Source organism: Pelophylax lessonae (genome assembly GCF_965119305.1).
Source record: "Pelophylax lessonae genome assembly, chromosome: 4".
In the NCBI taxonomy this organism is placed as follows: Eukaryota; Metazoa; Chordata; class Amphibia; order Anura; family Ranidae; genus Pelophylax; species Pelophylax lessonae.
Window position 1 is genome coordinate 195,371,068 of NC_138771.1, and position 23,062 is coordinate 195,394,129.

At 42.7% G+C, this 23,062-nt stretch overlaps 1 protein-coding gene across 1 annotated transcript in view; it reads left to right on the forward strand.

Moving 5' to 3' along the window:
• HBP1 (HMG-box transcription factor 1) overlaps positions 1-23,062 on the forward strand; it is a 68,269-nt gene that overhangs the window by 39,714 nt on the left and 5,493 nt on the right. Inside the window, exon 10 of the mRNA XM_082254391.1 lies at positions 20,515-20,656. Coding sequence (XP_082110517.1) covers positions 20,515-20,656 — 142 coding nt within the window. The remainder of the gene's footprint in view (positions 1-20,514; positions 20,657-23,062) is intronic.

Consider the following 23,062-nt stretch of genomic DNA (forward strand, 5'->3'; position numbering starts at 1 on the left):
GATCAGATTTATCGAGCGGTCATGTATTTGTGCGATGCGGCTCTAAATGATGCCCCTTTGGCGATACGCCTGTCCAGTGTCTCAGTGATTAACTATCGCTTAATCTGGTTAAAAAGCTGGTCGGCTGACCAGAAATCCAGGAAGACGGTGGCTGATTTCCCCTATGTGGGGTCTCGCCTTTTTTGGGGAATCCTTGGATGAATTGGTTAAAGGAGTCACTGGGGGTAAGAGCACTTTGCTGCCCCAGAACCCTAAGGGTAAATTTTTCCGCGGGAAGCGGGCCCCCTCCTTTAAACCTACTCAAGGGTCCTTTCGTGCCTTCAAGGCGCAGAACAAGGGAAAACCTTTCAAGGGCCAAGGTGGCCAGAAGAAGCCCTGGTTCGGCAAACAAAAATCCAGCCAGGCTGGGACGGCGGCTCAGTCCGCCTCTGCCTGAAGGGGCGCCCTCACCCGTTTCAGGGGTGGGGGGTCATTTGCGCGGTTTCCTCCAACCTTGGCTGCTCCAAATCGCGGACAGGTGGGTTCAGGAAATCATTCGGTCAGGGTACAAGATCAAATTTCTTTCACGGCCAGCGAACAGATTCTTTCCCTCAAATCTTCATTTGACCCCAGGGTGGTTACAGGACCTACATCAGGCGGTGCAGGATCTTCTCGCCCAGGGGGTTGTCGTCCCGGTGCCTCATCGGGACAGGTTTCGGGGATTTTATTCAAATCTGTTCACTGTGCCCAGAAAGGAGGGCAAAGTGCGTCCGATTCTGGACTTAAAAGCGCTGAACCGCTTCGTGCGTGTTAGAAAATTCCACATGGAATCACTCCGCTCGCTGGTGGCCTCCCTGAATCGGGGGGGAGTTCCTGACCTCTTTAGACCTGAAGGATACGTATCTACACATCCCCATTTTCGAGGGTCATCAGAGGTACCTCCGATTCACTATCGCGGAGGAACATTACCAGTTTGTGGCGTTGCCTATCGGTCTCGCTTCGGCTCCAAGGGTCTTTACCAAAGTTTTGGCGCCTGTTGCGGGCACAGGGCATTGCGGTCTTTGGATATCTGGACGATCTCCTGTTAAGATCGAGTGCCAGTCAGAGCCTGCTGCGCGATCTGTCCACTACGGTCCAGACGCTTCAGGAGTTCGGTTGGACAATCAACATTCAGAAGTCGACCTTGTCGCCTTCGGTTCGTCTCCCGTATCTGGGAATGGTTCTGGACTCTGCTCAAGCAAAGGTGTTCTTACCGGAGGACAAGCTCCGGACCCTACAGAACGAGGTCAGGTCCCTCAGGGACAACAAATCCTCATCACTCAGGACCTGCATGCGGTCCCTGGGGTTGATGGTGTCAGCCTTCGAGGCGATACCATTTTCACAGTTTCACACGCGATCTCTCCAAGCGGAGATCCTGGCCAGGTGGGAAAGATTACCTCAGTCCTTGGACCTGAGAGTGTCTCTGAGTCGCCAAACCAGAATGGTTCTCTTGTGGTGGCTTCAGTCCCCGGCGGTGTCGGACGGAAAATCCTTCTCGCCAATTCTGTGGACGGTAATAACCACGGATGCCAGCCTGTCGGGCTGGGGTGGCGTTCTGGGTAACCTGTCTGCCCCAGGGCACTTGGTCGGAGGAGGAATCCTCCCTCCCGATTAAACATTTTGGAATTGAGGGCGATCAGGCTGTGCCTGCTCCACTGGTCGGATCGTCTTCAGGGCTGTCCTGTACGGGTGCAGACGGACAATGCCACTGCGGTGGCGTACATCAACCACCAAGGAGGCACCAGGAGTGCCCGGGCGGCCCGGAAAGTGACCAGTATTCTGTCTTGGGCCGAGACTCATGTCCCGGCGATATCGGCAGTGCACATTCCGGGTGTGGAGAATTGGCAGGCGGATAATCTGAGCCGCCAGACCCTGGACCAGGGGGAATGGTCTGTGCACCCGGAGGTATTTCAAATGCTGTACGCAAAGTGGGGATCCCGGATGTGGATCTGTTCGCGTCTCGGCTAAACCACAAGGTGGAGAGGTTCGTGGCAAGAACGCGCGATCCTCTGGCAGACTCCTCGGACGCGTTGGTGGTGCCTTGGCATCAGTATCGTCTGATTTATGCCTTTCCTCCGATTCAGTTGTTGTCCAGGTTCCTTTGCAGGTTGGCCTCGGAACAATCACTGGTGATTCTGGTAGCGCCGGACTGGCCTCGCCGGTCCTGGTAAGTGGACATCGTTCAACCAGCTGTAGAGCCTCCGTGGCGGCTGCCAATGCGAGAAGATCTGCTGTCTCAGGGACTGATCTTCCATCCTGCTTTAGTCGCTGGCTTTATGGCATGGCTGTTGAAAGCCAGGTCCTGAGAGACAGGGGTCTCTCCTCAGAGGTTATTCCTACTTTGATCAAGGCTAGAAAAGCCTCTTCTGGTAAGATTTATTACCGTACATGGAAAGCCTATTTTGCCTGGTGTGAGTCCAGGGGTTTCTCTCCTCGTTCCTATTCGGTGGCGAGGGTGTTAGATTTCCTTCAGACTGGTGTGGACCAGTGCCTTGCGTTGGCTAAGATTAAGGGCCAGGTATCTGCACTGGCTATTCTTTTCCAGCACCCTGTGGCGTCTAATTCCTTGATTCGCACCTTTATCCAAGGTGTGCGTCACTTGGCCCCTCCCAGAAGGGAGCCCTCACCTCCATGGGACTTGAACTTGGTTCTGTCCGTGTTGCAGTGTTCCCCGTTTGAAAACATCAGGGAAATTTCGTTACCTATGCCATCTAAGAAGGTTGCATTCCTGGTAGCGATCACCTCTGCTCGCAGAGTGTCGGAGTTGGCGCCGTTATCTTGCCATTCCCCTTACCTGGTGGTTCATAGGGATAAGGTGGTCTTGCGACCTAATCTGTCCTTTCTGCCAAAGGTGGTTTCGGATTTTCACCTCAATGAGGACATTGTTTTACCTTCGCTTTGTGCAAACCCTAAGCATCCAAAAGAGGTTGCCTTGCATTCTTTGGATGTTGTCAGGGCGATCAGGGTTTACCTTTCGTCGACTGAATCCTTTCGGAAATCGGATTCTCTCTTTGTACTTCCTGAGGGTCCTCGGAAGGGTATGGCTGCGTCTGCGGCAACCATTGCCAAATGGATCAGACATACCATTGTACAGGCCTATTCGTTAAGTGCGTCCTGGGCCTTCCGGCATCAGGCTTCGGTGGCCCAGGTGTGCAAGGCTGCGACTTGGTCGTCGGTGCACACCTTTTCCAAATCCTATAAAATTGATGTTCAGGCATCAGCTGATGCCTCCTTTTGGCCGCAAAGTTCTCTGTGCGGCAGTGCCATAGGGAACCCTGGTTTGTACGGGTCCCTGGCTGTTGGGGTTGTTTTTCCCCTTGGTTATTTGTTTTCCTGGGTTGTTGCTCATGTTGAGCCTTTTTTTGTTACCCAGAAGGTTACCTTTCTGTGCATGTAAAATTCCTTTCTCTGAGTCTTCCGACAGTCGCCGCCCCCGCCCCTCTTTTTTGGGGGGTTTTTTATACACCATCACTGCTTTCCATCAAACTGAATTGGGATGGCTATTGCAGGGGGGTATTGGACTAGAAGGACAGCCCCCATGGGTGTGACTATGTAGATGAATTGTTCTTTTACAAGTCTTTTGCCTAGAAACTCCTGTGGAGAGGAAGCAATACCCCATTAGTGAAGACTGTGTGAATGGGCGGCGACTGTCGGAGGACTCAGAGAAAGTGATTTTACAAAAATTAAAATTTTTCATAATCAGGGCGGCACAGTGGTGTAGTGGTTAGCACTTTCACCTAGCAGCAAGAGGGTCGCTGGTTCGAACCATGACACTACCTGCCTGGAGTTTGCATGTTCTCCCTGTGCCTGCGTGGGTTTCCTCCGGGTCCTCCAGTTTCCTCCCACACTCCGAAGACATGCTGGTAGGTTAATTGGATCCTGTATAAAATCCTGTATAAAATTGGCCCTACTATGTATGTATGAATGTGAGTTAGGGACCTTAGATTGTACGCTCCTTGAGGGCAGGGACTGATGTGAATGTACAATGTATATGTAAAGCGTTGCGTAAATTGACAGCCTTATATAAGTACCTTTTTAAATAAATAAATAAAAAAAATGAATTAATTAGGGCTGAAACAATCGATTCTGAAAATAGTTAACTATTTTTTCATAATCGATTAGTTGGTCAGCTGATTAGTTGTCCTGCATACAGAATGCATTATTTGTTTACATATCAGAAAATACAGTGCAATGCACATACAGGTCAGTTAGGGCTGCAGCTAAAGATTATTTTCATAATTGATTAGTTTGCTGATTTTATTGTTTCGATTAATCAGATAAAAACCTCAAACTTTAAAAAAAACTGTGTATAACCACTTACCCACCAGGCCTATTTTGGACACTTTTTGTTTACAATCTAAAATCAGTATTTTTTCCTAGAAAACTACTTAGAACCCCCAAACATTATATATATTTTTTTAGCAAAGACTCTGGAGAATAAAATGGCGGTCATTGCAATATTTTTTGTCACGCGGTATTTGCGCAGCGGTCTTTAAAACGCCATTTTTTTTGAAAAATCACATTTCACTGCATTTAAAAAATACTAAACAGTAAAGTTAGCCCATTTTTTTTTTTGTATATTGTGAAAGATGATGTCACGCCGACAAACTTCGGTCAATAGAGATCTCAATAGGCGACACTTTAAATTTATTTAACGGTTACCAGTTTTAGAGTTAGAGTGTAGCTCTTTTTTTTTAAATTATTGCTCACGATCTGGCGATAACTCACATGTGTGGTTTTAACAGCGATTTAATTTGCGGCTTGACTTCCGTATACGTTTTTTTGTGCGCGAGCTAACGGGGATGGGGGCGGCTAAATTTTATATTTTTTTCCCCCTTTATTTTATTTATTTTTTTAACTTTATTACAGTTTTTAAAAAAAAAAAAAAAAAATCTGATCACTTTTATTGCTGTCACAAGCAATGTAAACATGCCTTGTGAAAGCAATATGCAGTGACAGGTACACTTTATGGAGGGATCGAGGGTCTAAAAGACCCTAGACCCCTCCACTACACTCCCCTGTATGCAAAACGGCGTTTTTGCATACAGCCGTTTTTCAAATTTGCCGCCTTTTTGCAGTACACTAACCCGGAAGTGACGTCATGGACGCCGCCTCCGGGTTACGTCATCGGAGACCCGATCAAAGCCGTTTCCGGCATTGATCGGGACTCCATCCAGCCGGTGGGACGGGAGCCCCGAGCAAAGCCGTGGGGGGGCGTCCAAAGCCGCATCGGTCGTTACCGACGGAAAGCCAACCGTCGGCTCTAAACCACGGTACCGGGATGATGCCTCTAGCTAGAGGCATCATCCCGGTATACCCCCGCAAAGTTTACGGACGTCATATGACGTCCACCCAAGGGGAAGTGGTTAATTTAGTCAATCTTGAATATATGCAGAGAATATGCAGTGGTAATTATAAATATCTAGCTATATAGTTGGATATTTAATCCACTCTGAGACAGATATATGTATTATTAGAGGTTTAAATGTGGTACATATCAGACTCCGAGATCAAAGTTTTTTTTTTTTTTTATTTTGAAAAGGCCCAAAACATTGTTTTGCAAATTTTCAGACTGGATTGTTGTATAATATTCATGACTCCCTTGTAATAGGCAGGTAACTTGATACAAGTTTCCTGCGCCTGCTGTCACTTTTACTGGCCATACACAAACTACATTTTTTTCTCTTAGAAAATTTTTAGGAACATTCATCCAATTTTCTAACCATTAGTGGGGTCCATTCGGTGTTCGTTGTCGACCACAGTGAAAGGAACATTCAAAGGCGCAGAATAGAAAACGTCTCCATCAAACGAATCTTCAAATAGTCTGTGATTTTTGCTCAGAAGTTATATTCATACTTTGAAAATTCCACTTGCTTTTTAACATTCAATTAAACACCGCTTGTCCATTAAATGAACATACAAATAATTTTTGTACAAATATTCATGCAAATATTTTGTTCAAAAATCAATACATGTATGGGCAGCATAAGACATTTAGTAGCAGCAACATGCCTTTTTTTTTTTTTTTTTTATATCATCTGTCATGATGGGGTTAAAAAAAAAAATCAAAAATAGCCCTTTATAGTGCAAAAACAGCAGATAATCACTACTATAATATATTTTAATAATTTCTACTGTGAAACAATTATATCTTGTATCAGGTGTATGAAACAATTATATCTTGTATCAGGTGTATGTATATAATATGCCTTGAAGTTAGATATGCAGGGTATATTAACTGTGAGTCAGACATGGAGGGGGGGGGGGGGGTAATGCATTTTTTATATTAAAGTAGTACTAGAAGTGGAGACTTTTTTTTTTCTTTTCCCCATGGATATTGTTTTAAATATAATGCACAACCCTGATAAACTTTTACTTTATAATTGTAGTGCATTATATTACCTTCCATCTATCAGCCTCCACCTTCTCTGGGTTCAGATGCTGATCTTCCCTGCATAGAGCCCTTAAAGTGATTGGATTATTTTTTTTCTTTTTAACAATCCAAAGTTTACAAACGTGTCATACTTACCTGCTCTGTGTAATGGTTTTGCACAGAGCAGCACTGATGCACGGCACTTCTGGCTCCTCCTGCCTTCAAAGTGCCCCTATAGAAAGCAGCAAAGTATAGTACTGTATAGAGTGTCTCTATAGCAAGGTAAAAAAAACCTCTGCCTGTAGAATCATTTGGTTCCTTCTCCTTCCCAGGACTAAATTTCCCATCAGGCATTGCTCCTCACACATTCACAAGTTCTCTGGCACCTACTGACATGTATAGAGGGTTAGGGCTGAAACAACTAATCAATCACCAACTAATCTATTATGAAAATAGTTGTCAACTATTTTCATAATCGATTAGTTGTTCTGCCTACAGAAAGGATTATTTGTTTACATAATAGGAAATAGTGCAACACACATACAACTCAGTACACCGTCCACACAGGTCGGTATACACAGTGCAGCACACACACCTCAGGACACCCTCCATACATGCTATACACAGTGCAGCACATATAGCTGGGTATACCACTGCATAGAGATATTCAAGAATATTTTTTTTTTTTTTTTTAACTTTACATACCTAAATTATTATACGTCACACTTTGAGCTTTTTTTTTTTTTTTTTTAATCCGATTAGTTGAAACAATCGGCCAACTAATCAATTATGAAAATAATTGTTAGTTGCAGCCCTACACACCTGTATCGATTTGCATGAATTGGGGTGCTATTTTCAGGCGGTACATAATCTGCACAGAACTCTCTTCCAATTCGCAGTGCAGAAATGTGAACTGGGGATGATTCGAATCGTACCCATAGATAAAGGTAAAATACAGTTCATGAACCAATAACACAAAATTGACAGGTTCTATTCATTTTTTATGATCTATATTTGTCCTTTAGAAAAAGTATATGCAACCCTACCCCTACTTCCAATACATTAAATTTAAATCTGATGTTCAAGATTTGGTGCCAATGATTAGAACCTGATTCTAATGGACTCCCCTTCTATCGGTGGCTGTCAAGAATGCTTTTAGCATCATAGCCCTTAGGTTAGCAACCAGTAACACAGTGGGTAAGGCCTGAGGGGTAATTGAGGTTACCCATCAGGTCTGCTATATCCTTGTGATTGAAAGCAGACAGCTGGTGCTTTCTGCTGCCAATAGCAGGCTGTCTATTGACTATGGAATCAACTACAGCCATGGTCAAAAGTTTTCAGAATGACACACATTCATTTTCACAAAGTTTGGTGCCTCAGTTTTTATGATGGCAGAATGTTATGAAGAGCGATCAGATAAATTACAATGAATTGCAAAGTCCTTCTTTGCCATGAAAAATAACTTAATCCCATAAACATTTTCACTGCATTTGTGAAGAAGGCTTCAGGGCTCACAAAAGTCCAGCAAGTACCAGGACCGTCTCCTACAGTTGATTCAGCTGTGGGATCAGGGCACCACCAGTGAGGAGGTTGCTTGGGAATGGCAGCAGGCAGGTGTGAGGTGAAGACTTTTGGAGGATGGCCTGGTAGCAAAGGCAGCAACGAAGCCACTTCTCTCCAGGAAAACATCAGAGACAGACTGATATTCTGCAAAAGGTACAGGAATTGGACTGGTGAGGATGGGGGAAAGTCGTATTTTTCTCTGAATTCCCTTTCTGATTGTGTGGGGCATTTGGGAAAAAACCTTTTGGCTGCAGAAAAGGTGAGCGCTACCATCAGTCCTGTGTCATGCCAACAGTAAAGCATCCTGAAGGCCATTCATCTGTGGGGTTACTTCTCAGCCAGGGGAGTGGGCTCACTCACAATTTTGCCTAAGAACTCGGCCATGAGTAAAGAATGGTAGAAAAACATCCTCCGAGAGAAACTTCTCCCAACCATCCAAGAACAGTTTTGGTGACGAACCATGCCTTTTCCAGACCTTAATCCCACTGAGAACTTGTGGTCAATCCTCAAGTGGCAGGTGCACAAAAACCCCCACAAATTCTGACAAACTTGTGCAAGAATGGGCTGCCATCAGTTAGGATGTGGCCCAGAAGTATGTTGACAGCATGCCAGGGCACATTGCAGAGGTCTTGATAAACTTAATGTAATTGTCAATAAAAGCCTTTGACACTTAAAGCGGAGTTCCACCCAAAAGTGGAACTTCCGCTTTAGGGAGTCCTGACCCCCCGACATGCCACATTTGGCATGTCATTTTTTGGGGGGGGGAGCGGGTACCTAGTTTTGACAGGTACCCGCTCCCACTTCCGCTCGGAGCGCCGCGGCGCCCTGAGCGGAAGTTCTCCTCTCCCCCTCCCTCCCTGCAATCTTCTGGGACACGTCAGAGGTCCCAGAAGATTGCCGGCCAATCACGGCGCGCAGCGCGACTCGCGCATGCGCAGTGGGTACCCGGCTGTGAAGCAGCAAACTGTAACAGCCGGGTGCCCACAGCAGTGATGCCGGCGCCGAGGGAGAGGATCGAGGCTTCCGGCGGCCGCATCGCTGGACCGTTGGACAGGTGAGTAAATGGCTGGAACTCCGCTTTAAGAAATGCTTGTAATTTATACTTCAGTATACCATAGTACTGTAACAGCTGACAAAAATGTAAAATCAATTTTCAAAATGTCTGCTGCTTCAGTGTTGTCATTCTAAAAAGTTTTGGCTATGGCTGCGCTGTCTATCAAAAGGGCAGCATACCTGATAGAGATCTAGTGTTTCTGAATCCCGCATCAGTGCGCTTCTATTCAACAGATGTCAGTGCTTGCCCCAAATCTGTCATCTGTGCCAACATTTGTTAAGCAGAGGTACAACAGCATTCTAAAGAGTGTTGTAGACAGTAGACAAGAATTTTTCAGAAAGTGTCAACAGAACAGAAAATGAGAAATTTCCTTGGTGAGGAAACATACAGAAAAAAAAAGCCTACCAGAGATGACCTTTTTCTCACTTTACTGCTGGTCATTGATAGTGATTTTAAGCTGGCCATAGATGTTTGAATTTCGGCCGATTCAGCAGGGACTGCCTGAGATTTGAACCATGTGTGGTGTGGGCAGACGGACTGGTACCGATCAACTTTAGTGCAACCAGTCTGCTGGATTTTACTTACAATTAATGCCAGCAGCTATCATAGCTGCTAACAATATTCACTGTTTTCCTGGGGAGGAGAACACAATGGCTCACCGGGAGGCAAAATCTCTATAAAAGCCATCAGGAAGATCTGTGTTTTTAGATTAGATTGCACCAAGGATGGCGTACATAGGCTGGGGATTTTATCTACAGAAGGGATTTTGGGTGATGTAGCATTCTACCAAGGAACGGGAGAAAAGCACACATGCTGTATGTAGTAGATCTCACTACACAATGTAAACTTTGTTACGCTGTTCTTATCTTTTTGTGGCCACTTCTGTTCTTTTCGAGTATATGATCCAACTCGCATCACACTCATTCTATTACAATGTTGAAAAAGACAGGCGCTTGTCTAATAATATTGGGTCAGATAGAAGAGCCTAATGACTCGTACACACGCAACGATTATCGGCCGACCGATCGTCCGACTTTTGTCCAGAGTGGTGTTTTGTTGGTTGGAATGTTCCTAGACTGCACACGAATTTTCTCGGCCAACAAAAATCTACTTCAGAAGTGATGTCATGTGCTGGTTTACTTTCCGTGTGTTTTTTCTTCTCTGAGCATGCCCAGTCTTGCTCATCAGATTTTTGTCTGCCGAAATCTGTACTGACTGACGGAAAATCGTCCGTTGTGTTGACGGCCAACAAAAATTTTATAGCCTGCACACCAGATTTTTTTCAGCCGAAAAGTCAGAGTCGGTTGTCGGAAGCATCATACTAACAAGCCGAAAATCGGCCGATCGGACGTTGGCCGAAAATTCACGGACAATTATCGACGCGTGTGTACGGGGCTTTAAGCTCCTTAAAGCAGCCCTTTCCTTTGACAATATTCACAGAAATTGTTGCTAAACGTGAACTGCTTAACTTATCTTTAAAATAGAACAAAAGCTCTGCTGCAGTCTGTTCCCAGAGATGATCCATTGGGTGCTGCTATCTTGCCGATCACAGAGTAGAGAAGGGGGGGGACAGGCTTTGTCACAGCCTGCATATGAAAGATGGAGCTACTTTGTCAATGACCATTATGTCCTGACTTTCTCCAAACATCAGTGGCCTGGGGGCAAAGTTTGGGGATGAAGACGAGGGCTTAACCCATCCCTTTGACGAAATTCAGAAATGCGCTCTGCTCCTAGGTTCTGTTGTGGGCTTACAACATGCAGCATTTTTAGGGACTGAGTGGTGTCAGCCCTGCCAAATTGTATTGTGCTAAACTACTCAAACCCATCCTATTCTCTACAACAGACGTTGATTCTCTATTCCAGTATGAGAAGTAGGGGGGCTAATTGGGCTGTTTTAGAGAAAACAGGAAGTGTGCACAGGACAACTCTGAATTTATGAGATGATCACAGGTGTGTTTTTTTTTTTTTTTATACCACTTTTCACTCCCTACTGCACTGCAAAAATGGTTTGAGGAACACAATGAGTTTGAGTTGTTGACTTGGCCTCCAAATTCTCTGGATTTCAATCCAGATAAGCATCTGTGGAACGTGCTGGAAAAACAAGTTCAATCAATAGAGGCCTTACCTCATAACTTAAAGCATCTGCTACTGATAGCTTGGTGCCAGATAACACACCATACCTTCACAGGTCCAATGGCGTCTATGCCTCAACGGGTCAGGGCAGTTTTGGGGACAAAAACAGGACCTACTCAGTATTAGGTGGGTGGGCATAAAGTTATGACTAATCAGTGTATATGCTTGAGGAATGAAAACCTTTACTTTACCAAGAGTGTACTAAGACTAAATGAAATAACAAGATTAATTGGTCATCTTGTCTTAAACAATTTATCAAAAATAACAAGCCTTCAAAGATTTATACCCTAAAAATAAAATGTGGGAAGAACATAAAAACTTCATGCAGATTGTGCCCTAATGCATGAGTGATAGACAGGCTCTTAGCACAGCAAAGCAAGCCACTGTGCAATTTGGTGATATGTTAATTTATAGCATTTTTTTTAAATATTTTTTTACCAATGTTCACCAAAAAAAATAAATTATAATTTTTTATTGATGGGAATACAGCATATGCATATTGATTGTATACCATTTGCAGGCATGCCGTGCAACACAAAGCCAAAAATAGACTAGCAGACACACCCCCTCTTCCCCCCCCCCCCCCCTAACAGGACACATCATCTGAATTAGTCACTATAGAGAGGCTGCCAAAACAGCTTGCTGGCAGTGCTTTGCAAACTGAATGTCATGGATGCACCCTGCAAGGTTTATTTGAAAAATTGTAAAATGAAGATTATATAGAAATTTTATTACAATAGCTTTTTTTTTTTTTTTTACCAGGTAAATATATAAGCGGTAATATTTTTTGTAAACTTCAAAAGAAAATCGAACCTCAAACCATTATAGCGTCCTGAGAAGAATGGGATAAATAAATGGGGAACCCCCCCCCCCCAGAAAATCCTATTAAATTGTATAACTAAAAAAAACAAAAAAAAAGGAAGGCGTAAGTCCCTTATGCGTTACCCGAGTAAAAAGGTATTTAGAAACGTAAAAGGAAACCAATATAATGCATACTCACAAAAGTACAAAGGTGTAAAGCATATAAATGGAAGGATACCATGAGGTTGCAAGTGCTTCTACAACCTCACACGCTAACGTGCCTAATGTGAGGTTGTAGAAGCACTTGTAACCTCATGGTATCCTTCTATTTATATGCTTTACACCTTTGTACTTTTGCGAGTATGCATTATATTGGTTTCCTTTTTATGTTCATAAATACCTTTTTACTCCGGTAATGCACCAGGGGCTTGCGCCTTCCCGTTATTTGTTTTTGTAGGTCTGCATTAAATACCCCTTATCCGAGGAGGGCTGCATCCACCGGGCATTGGACCATGTATGTGATGTGTCACTGGTTTAGCCATCCCTCTGATGATGACCACTCAGCGCTGGGAGTGTTTGGCTGTCTTTCTATTAAATTGTATGCATGTTTCTTCTTCTGTTTATGGTGAAATGAGTTGAGAATTTGTTTAGAGCAGCTATAAAATATGAATAACTATGGCACTATAAGCATTCATAATATTTTTTTTTATAGGAAATTTAGATTTGCTGCCATTATTAACCTCTTACTGAAAATAGAGGTCGACAAGTGTGGCCCCTTTTTTTCTCAGTACTCCTTTGAGGCCCTTTCATACTATTCTAAAAAAAAATAAATAAAAAAAAAAGTGATAATATACATTACAGTCAAAAAACACATTTCGCAGTAGTGCACTAAAGTACACTAACACGTGAGAGTACTCAAAAAATATAGTGTTCATAAATATAACTTGGTGTCCATAAAAAAATGTGGGGCGTTGCTACACGGCAACTCTATCCTGAATCCAGAATGTTGACTCTAGGCGTGTGAGCAAAGGGATGGTGAGATGATGGCTTGTTTGTTTTTTTTATTTGATGTACGTGCATTCATTTTTAATACATTTTTTACCTTAAGGTGTTTTTCTGATATTGGAGGCACTGTCTTTACTTTTATTCCTACATGTGGAGAGAAGGTAGTATCTAGATGGAGTTTGGCATGCATAGCGGCTTTGTAATATAACACATGAGTGAGTTTTGCCAGACACAAGAGTGAATGGCAACAGCGTCTGGTGAGCTTTTCTTAAGGGAGCAGAAGTGGCATGTTGGTGTTGTAATACTAGTTTGTTACACTTTCTTCATCACAATTGAGTGCATTTTTACTTTGTTTTTTTGCATGAGGATGCAAGATCTTGACATATTTTTGTATGTACAAACAGAGAATTGTATGATCTGAAGCACACAGAGACAAGCCTCCATCCTTATTTATATATACAAAAAAATCTCATTGTCAATTGTGTGTACTTCAACAAGTGACCTGCTTCATTTAAAGTCCAATTTATTAAAAATTAAACATTGTTGGACATTCCATGATTACAAAAACAAAAAGTATATAAAGTAAATCATTTTGTCAATTGTAACATATATACTTATATTAAAAGGGGCTGACATATAAGGAGTTTATACATAGATGAAACAAAATTCATAAAATGATGGTACATAATTGTATAAACATAAGGGGGGGGGATACATGATTACTATATAGTATGGCAAAGCAAACACACTATCTTGGCATCCATAGGACTCATGCATTTTGTGGATCCCTGTCCACTTCATCAGGAGTTTGATGCAAAGAAGGTATCTAAAAATGTAGGTAGATGTTATATTTGAAAAATCCCATATGTTACAGGGGGTATAGATGACTCCCAAAAAAGGGGAAGAAAAAAGTATTACTTACAGGTCAGCTTAGGGATAGCACCCAGCCTCTGGGAGGAAAAAGAAGGCATCAAACATATGTCTATCCTGGGGCTGAGGTGGGATAGGCCCATCCCAGTCGAAGGGGGAACAAGTAGGCCAGATTGGCAAGATGCAACTTCCAAAAAATGTGAATTGGGTAAAAATTGATGAAGACAATTCTACTCTACACTGATCTAAAAGAAAAATATATGGGTGTATTAGGGAATGATACGTTTATATTATAAAAATATATAATATACGTATATATATTCAATGTGAGTATTAGTGGGGGGAGTAATATATCCAAGAGATCAGCAAAAAAGAACTTCAAAGTAAACAAAGTGTAAGAAAAACACCAGGGACCCAATATACCAGAAAAATGAAAATGGGGAGGAATTAAGTGAGTAGCAAAACAAAGTAAAGAATAAGAAACCAAGTATAACAAAAAAAAAAATCAAATAGAGTGATGAAATTGTGTCTGAAGCGTTAAAGGAGATGACCCCGCTCATTCAAGTCTTACATGTACTGTTCCATGTTCCAAAAAGGTTCCAAAAAGGTCCCGAGCATTCTAACTAGTGAGGAGAGCAAACTCGACAATCTCCTGGCCAATCTCAGTCTTACCCCAAAGGCTCTGGGGGAGTCCCTCCCACCAGCGTCATGCAAACGCCTAATAGGGGGAGAGGGATGGTGAGAGCCCCATACTGCATCCGGCGAGTACATGCCAAACCTCCCTGGGCGTTAGATGGAAAAACAACGCCCTGATATCACGACGTCCGATGATGCCACAAGCTGGGCCTGTGGGCATGGCGCCGATGCACAGCGAGACACCCCCACCTCGCACATACCAGAAGTGCCATATTTTTTTATGGGCAAGAAATTCTATTTTTGGACACTTCATTTTTTGATTACTCTCACGTGTTGATGTACTTTAGTGCACTACTGTAAAACATATGTTTTTGATTACACAGTCCAGAGCGCAGTGCGTACTTATAGATTATACATTCCCACTATTGTTACATAGTCTGGTTGAAAAAAAGTCCATCCAGTTCAACCAATAGAAGGGATAAGAAGAAGAAAAAAACAAACATCTTAATGGCAACACACTTTACATGTCAATAATTTTGAATGGCACCCCAATGTATCCTGCCAGTGGATGTGCATTGTATTACACTACCAGAATTGGTAAATACACCCTTATTAAAGCGGTAGTATACTCGTTTTTTCTACTTTGAGCCATATACATTATCTGTGTCCATATTGCATCACTAACCTTTTCTGCTGGCTGTCAGTTCAGCTGTTCTCTTTCTTTTTACTTCGTTTTGGTCAATGACGTCACTCGCGCATGCTCTGTTTACCCTGATTTTCCGGCAAGCTAATTATGCTGCCGGAATATTGCAGGGTCTATGGCGGGGCTCCGTCATTTCCTCTGCTTGACGTCAGCCCCGTGCTCCCGCGAGACTCCGACCTTCCCCATGAAAAAATTCTCCACTACCCCATGTGACTTGCTACGTCACAGGGGGGTGCTAGTGGCGTAGTAAGGGCGATAGTGGATAGCCTCCTATTGGCTGTCCAAATGGTTATGAAACCAAAACGAGGCTTGGTTTCATCGTCTACTGCGCATGCGCGGGATTTCCGAACAGTAGACATACTGTGGGCGGAAATACCGCACTGATAAGAAGACAAAATCCACAACAAGGATGGCGGCGCTGAACTTCACAAAATACCGACTGGAACGAATGAAAATAAAAATGTAAGGAAAACTTATAATTGATTGCTTACATGCTATTTAATTCAACATTACATGTTACTGGCGTTGTTTGGATTCTGGAGATATGCAAGTACTGAGTATACTACCGCTTTAAGGCTTAAGGCAGCCCATTTAAATAAGTGGCTAAGCTTCACTAAATCTGTACAATTAAATCTGTAAATTGGGAAGCCTCCTCAGTAAGCCAAAGAGCGCAAATTTTCCTAGTTCATTAGGTATATTGGTTGTTTCCACAGCAATGGTCCTACAGTCAGCAGTGAAAACACATCTGTGTTCCAGTTTACTCAAGCCTCCACGCTTCAGGTTACACCAGTTTATTTGGGGATTCCTTGGCAAGTTATTGGGACCAGAGCTTTGGCAGTTTATCCCATTCTTGTCTCTGAAGAAGCGCTTTTTTTTTTTTTTTTTTTTTTTTTTGAGTAGCTTGCTGTGCTTTATTGAGCATGCTTTCCCTTCATTTCCCTGAAGATGTGCGAGACTTTATAGATGAGGCTATATTTCACTGTGTTGTGAAAAAGATTCAGTTCTCTCCCTTTCTCCTGGCCTTTTTTTTTTTTTTTTTTTCTAGGGAAGTGGATTTATTTTTTCAATGGGAACCCTCTTCTTTTAGGCTAGGGCCAATAAGGGATTGTGTGCATGCTGTTTTACTCTGGTGGGTGGGCATTATTTTGTGCTTTAACAGCCATTTTGAATCTCCTGTCCCTTTCATCTTTATGGGAGTTTGGTGTTGCAACAGTTGGGAGCATACTGCTTTTCTGAAAGTTTACAGCAATTTATCCAAGCTAGAGATTTGGAAGATATATTCTTCTTTTATTTTTATTTAACACAGAGCTTATTCCTACAGCTACAAGCCATTGCTGATGATTTACCCCTTAGTACACCACTAGGCTCAGCTGGCTGGGGATTTGTGTAGCTCCTTTTCTTAAAGGCAAAAACCTTTTGCTTGTAAACAACTGGCAACAAATGGAAGGGTGGTTGCGTTGTGGCTGCAGACTAATCTTTTATCAGGCCCCCTTCTGCAGTAAGTGCTGTGTTGAGCAACTTTGTCAGAACTCTGTGTCTGTGACTATTTCTGAAAGCTGCCGCCTTCTTCCTCACATGCTCATTTCTCTTCCTTCTGCCTTTCAGTTGAGGTGTTTTCTTCTGTTATGCAAGGATTTATGACTGCTCTTCTTGATCACAAAGATGTGAAACACCCACCACCATCTTTCCTGGCGGCAGCAGACGCAGAGGTGCCCAATATTTCTGGTTCAGTCAGGCCTTGCTGTCAGCAGCAAGTGTCTCTCTCTTCCTTTGAAAAGAAGACCCCACCAGCTGAACTCAGTCAGCAGTTGCTTCACCAAAACAAAAGGAAACTTTCTTTTCTAATCAAGGCTGTGTTATAGAGTCCACCCTTCCTTCCCCAACATGTCTGGGCTTGGTTCTCACAGAGCTAGTTTTCTCCTCAATCCCCATTCAATGGTTTTATTTATAAATATTGGAAACACTTTAGCCCTTTGTGGAGGAGTTAGTCTTTAAATAGTCCAATCCTCCCATGACCCACTTGTCTTTTAAAGGGATGATCAGAGCTTGGTTAAGAACCCTATTGACATGAGAGTGAAAGCAATTTTTAAAATCTATTCCATAGTGGGATCTGTCCTTTGGTCGACTGGTTTTAAATTGTTCTGTCCTTTGGTCGACTGGTTTTAAATTTTTAAGGAGGGATTGGGTGATTGCTAGTGTTGACACACAGTGAGTGGACAGATGGTCATCATACTGAACTTCATGTTTGATGAGGTGATGGATGCGAGCCCAGGTAACCCTTTGTCTATTTAGATCAGTCAGGCACTTTGGCTTGTTGGTGGAGTAGCCGTACAAGAGGGCCTTGTTATCAATCAGCGTAAAGGATGTGTTTTTTTTTTTTACACATTCCCATCTTTCTAGGTCATTAACGGTTCTTTATTTTGCCATGGTTAAATACCACTATCAGTTTGTTGATCTTCCCTTCCGCCTTGCCTCAGCCTCAAGAGTATCACAAAGGTCCTTGCACCAGTTCTGGGTCTCCTTCGACTCAGATATTCCAGTCATTGGGCACCTGGATGATCTGCTGCTGTGAGAACAAACCTCTCACTTTGGACACCAGTGTTTCAATTGCGACGCTAACCTCGAAGGACTTCAGATCCTGAACTTTGAGACTTAATTTCTGATTTTGTCATTGCTTGGAATACTTACATCCTGAATACCTCTCAAGACAAGTTCTTCCTGCACCAAAGTTTTCACTTCAGGGCTGCATGCAAGTGCTGGGCTTGATGGTATCCACCTTCATAGTGGTTCCATTAGTTTAATTCTATACCAGAACTATGCGATGGAAGATCCTCATCGCGTGAAACAAATCCAGTGTTTCTCTAGGCAAGATGATCTGCGTAAATGCTTGAATCAATAGCTCTGTCCTGGTTACCTATATCCACTGTTTGTAAGTGGATTAGACAGACTATTGTACAGGCCTATAAGCTGGGTATTATAGTGCACCCTTTTTTGCTGTCATATCTCCAATTAGTTTGATGATCCGTGGGAAGAATGCTTCCTACACCTGTAGTCATTGGGAAGAATTTACCTCTTGCAGATACAGTTGTGCTCATAGGTTTACATACCCTGGCAGAAGTTATGGTTTCTTGGCCATTTTTCTGAGAATATGAATGATGACACAAAAACTTCTTTCACTCATGGTTAGTGTTTGGCTGAAGCCATTTATTATCAATTAACTGTGTTTACTCTTTTTAAATCCGGATGACCACAGAAACTACCCAAATGACCCTGATCCAAAGTTTACCTACGTGTGTGTGTGTGTGTGTGTGTTTTCAATGAGTTTATGGATTCCTGACAGACCCTTGCATCTTTCATCCAGTGCTGCACTGACGTTTCTGGATGCTGAGTCATGGGGAAAGCAAAAGACTTGTCAAAGGATCTGTAGGAAAAGGTAGTTGAACTGTATAAAACATGAAAGGGATATAAAAAGATATCTAAAGAATTAAGAATGCCAATCAGCAGTGTTCAAACTCTAATCAAGAAGTGGAAAATGAGGGGTTCTTTGAAACCAAACCACAGTCAGGTAGACCAACTGGAAATTCAGTCACAACTGCCAGGAAAATTGTTTGAGATGCAAAGAAAAACCCACAAATAACTTCAGGTGAAAAACAGGACTCTCTGAAAACATGTGATGTGGCTGTTTTAAGATGCACAATAAGGAGGCACTTGAAGAAAGATGGGCTGCATGGTCGAGTCGCCAGAAGAAAGCCATTACTACGCAAATGCCACAATGTTTCCCGCTTGCAATACGCCAAACAGCACAGAGCCAAGCCTCAAACCTAGCACAAAGTCATTTGGAGTGATGAGACCAAAATTGAGCTTTTTGGCCACAACCATAAACGCTACATTTAGAGAGGAGTCAACAAGGCCTATGATGAAAGCTACACCATTCCTACTGTGAAACAGAGGTGGATTGCTGATGTTTTGGGGATGTGTGAGCTATAAAGGCACAGGAAATTTGTCAGAATTGATGGCAAGATGAATGCAGTAGGTTATCAAAAAATACTGGAGGAAAATTTGCATTCATCAGCCCGGAAGCTGCGCATGGGACGTACTTGGACAGCCCAACATGATAATGATCCTAAACACAAGGCCAAGTCGACCTGTCATTGGCTACAGCAGAATAAAGTGAAGGTCTTGGAGTGGCCATCTCCTGACCTCAATATCATTGAGCCACTCTGGGGAGATCTCAAACATACAAATCATGCGAGACAGCCCAAGAACTTACAGGAACTGGAGGCTTTTTGCCAGGAAGAATGGGCAGCTTTACCATCTGAGAAGATAAAGAGCCTCATCCTCAAATACCACAAAATACTTCTTGGTGTCATTGGTGTTAGAGGGCAATACACAGTATTAAGAATTGGGGTATGTAAACTTTTGATCAGGGTCATTTGGGTAGTTTCTTTTGGCATGATTAAAAAAGAGTAAACACAGTTGATTGATAATGTATGGCTGAAGCCTTTTACTAACCATGAGTGAAAGAAAAGTTTGTGTCATCATTCATATTCTCTGAAAAATGGCCAAGAAATCATAAATTCTGCCAGGGTATGTAAATTTATGAGCACAACTATAGCTAAAAAGATTGGGAACTTATCGGAGAGGCAGAAATTGCTGATTGCCTAAAGTATAACTAAAAGGCAAAACTTTTTTTCTTTCAGTTTTGGATATATTGGAGAGATATTAGAACACCTGTCAGGTTTTTTTTTTTTTTTTTTTGCTGTCTGTGCCCCAGTTAAGGAGATACACCTTCTCTATTTGTCCTGTTTACCACTATCCTTGAAAGTAAATAAAAACCACCATTATTATTGAAAGTAAAAGAAAACCCCACTTTTTGGGTTGTCCCCAGAAAAGTAATGGTGGGGAAATCTTCCAATAGGGACACTAGTTCTGGTGACCTAGGGGTCCCCAATAAATTATCATAATTTGCACAGATTTCCTCTCACTTCCTGTTTGGTTATGGGACAGGAAGTGAAGGGAAATCTCCACAATGGGACATAGATGGAAAAATAAATCTAACATTGGTTATAACCCACCCTTGCCCTATACAAAATGAAAAAAAAAAAGTTTGCCTAAAGTTCTACTTTAGGGAACCCCTGGAGGAACCTTGGTTGAGAAACCTTGATTTAGAATTTCAGCTGAAAGCAGTTTGTACCTGAGCCACACGGTCCGCATTCTTCCTAATAGCTTCCAGTCCCAGTTGGAGAAGCTGTGATTGTAAACCAAACTTTATTAATGCATCAGTTTGTAAAAGGTGCTGTGTTTGTATGTAAAACAAAGGTCTGGTCTAAGTCAATTTTGACATACTTTCTCTTCCAGAGCCATAAGTGTGATACTTGGAGACAGGTGGAAAAAGATGAAGAACGAGGAAAGGAGAATATACACAATAGAAGCTAAAGCTCTGGCTGAAGAACAAAAACGTTTAAATCCTGACTGTTGGAAGAGAAAAAGAACAAATTCAGTAAGTAACAAGTCATTTTGCCAATGCCAGCTTTTTGACTCGTGGCACAGCATTTTAGAAAAAACTCCATCCATCAGTGCAGGAATTTTTTTCTTATGGTTAAATTGCATTGTACATTTTTTTTTTGCATTAGAGGTTTTGCTTGTAGAGAAATAATAAAAAAAATGCCACCGCAACCAGCAACCAGCAACATTACCAAACATTAGTGTCTGCTAATGAAAATTTAAAGGCTTTAAAATAATAGTGTGAGGGGAGAGAGAATGTACAGCTGGGTCCTGCTCCCTGGGTGGCTTTTCTATTATAGTGGTATTTTCTGGTTCCTGCTACCTGGAGATTGCTCACACAGTAGAGTACAGAGTTCAGATTGCTGCTGAAAATACACTTGTCTTTATTTCCAATATTATGCAAAAAAAAAAAAAAAAAATTAATGTACAGTATACAAATGAGCCTTTGCAGGATGCATATATGGTAGCAGGTTTCAAAAGCTAGAGTGCAATGGTTTGCATAAAGGAAAAACACAATAAAATTAAGTTTGCTTTGATAAAATTTAGGTATCTAAAACTATTCCAGCAGGGCTGTCGGGGGGAGGGGGCAGAAGCTGGAACATATGACATATTCCACCCTAATTACATGTGGAATATGTGGAATATTTTCTAAAAGGTCAACTTAACCTTAAGCCCCGTACACACGTACCGATCGTCGGCCGACCGATCGGCCGTGTTTTGTCCCCGTGCTGTCGTGTCCGCCGAAAAGTGCAAAAGACTGCACACGAATTTTGTCCGCCGACTGCAGAAGTGATGTCATGCGATGGTTAACTTTCCCTGTGTTTTTTCTTTTCTGAGCATGCCCAGTCTTACAAATCTGCTGTCTGTCGGCCGAATTCTGTATTGACTGGCGAACAATTGGCCGTTCTGGTGTCAGGATACAAAAATTTTAATGCTTGCACGACAGATTCTGTTCGGCCGAAAGTGCGCTGTCGGCTGCATCCTACTAACAAGCCGAAAATCGAATCTTTTCGGCCGACAATCTGCACGTGTGTACGGGCCTTTAGCTGACACAGCCGATCACAGATCATGGATAAGAGCCAATCACAGCGGCCCCTAACCACGTGATTAGCTGTGTCCAATCATTGTAAACAGAATTGCTGGTTAGCAGCAGCACTTTCCTCACATGCTGTCACAGCATGAGGAGAGCCGATGCCAGCAATCCTGACGGGGGAGCAGTCACACAGATAATCAGGGCACATCAGTATAGCCCCATTAGTGCCATAAAGGCGGTCTATCAGTGCTGCCTCATCCATGAAGAAGAATTAGTTGTTTGCTAAATTTTATCTCAGAAACTAAGAAAAAGCTTTTTTTTTTTTTTTCCCTTTTTCAAAATGTTCCGTTTTTTTTTTTTTTTTTCATTTGTTTAGCAAAAAATAAACCCAGTGGTGATTAAATACCACTAAAAGAAAGTGCCATCTGTCTCAAAAAATTAAATTTTATGTATTTACCGTAAAATCCATTTCTCTGAGTTCCATGGCCACGGCGCTCCATAGATCATAACTACTGGGTTATATTGCCTCCTCCAGGAGTAGGACTAGGCGGAACAAAAAACACCTGGCTACGCCCATGGGTCATCCTTAGCTTGGTTTATCACCGCCCTCTCTGCTCTAGGTAATCAGTTTAGTAGAAAGCAGTATTAGAAATATCAGAACTCCATAGAGGGGTGGGTGCAGCCTGCAAAACTATGCGGCCAAAAGAAGCATCCGCAGATGCCAAAGTATCTACCCTATAGAATTTTGTGAAGGTATGCACTGATGACCAAGTGGCTGCCTTGCAAACTTGTGATATTGATGCATGATGACGGAAGAAAGAAGGCCCAAGAAGCACTCAGCGTCCGAGTAGAATGCGCCATGACAGGGAAAGGTGGAATCTGACCTTTAATGGGATAGGCCTGAGTTGCCGTCTGTCTGATCCTTCTGGAGATGGTAGCCGAAGAAGCAGCCAGCCCTTTCCTTGGTCCGTCCGTAACCACAAAAAGCGAGTCTGACCTCCGAAAAGACTCAGTACCTGCCAGATACACCCAAATTGCACGAACCACATCCATGGTATGTAAAGCAAATTCCTTGGGATGACCCAGTTTGGGACACAAGGAAGACAACACAATGTCTTCATTCAAATAGAAGTCAGAGACAACTTTGGGCAGGAATGATAGACCGGGACGAAGAACCACTTTATCCCTATGGACCACCAAATAGGTACTGTGACAGGATAATGCTAGCAACTCAGATACCCTGCGGGCCGAGGTAATAGCCACCAAGAATGTCACCTTCTGGGGATAATGTAGACAAGGGAATCTCCCAAATATTCTCAAATGGAGGTTTCTGGAGAACCGAAAGCACTAAATTTAAATCCCATGGCG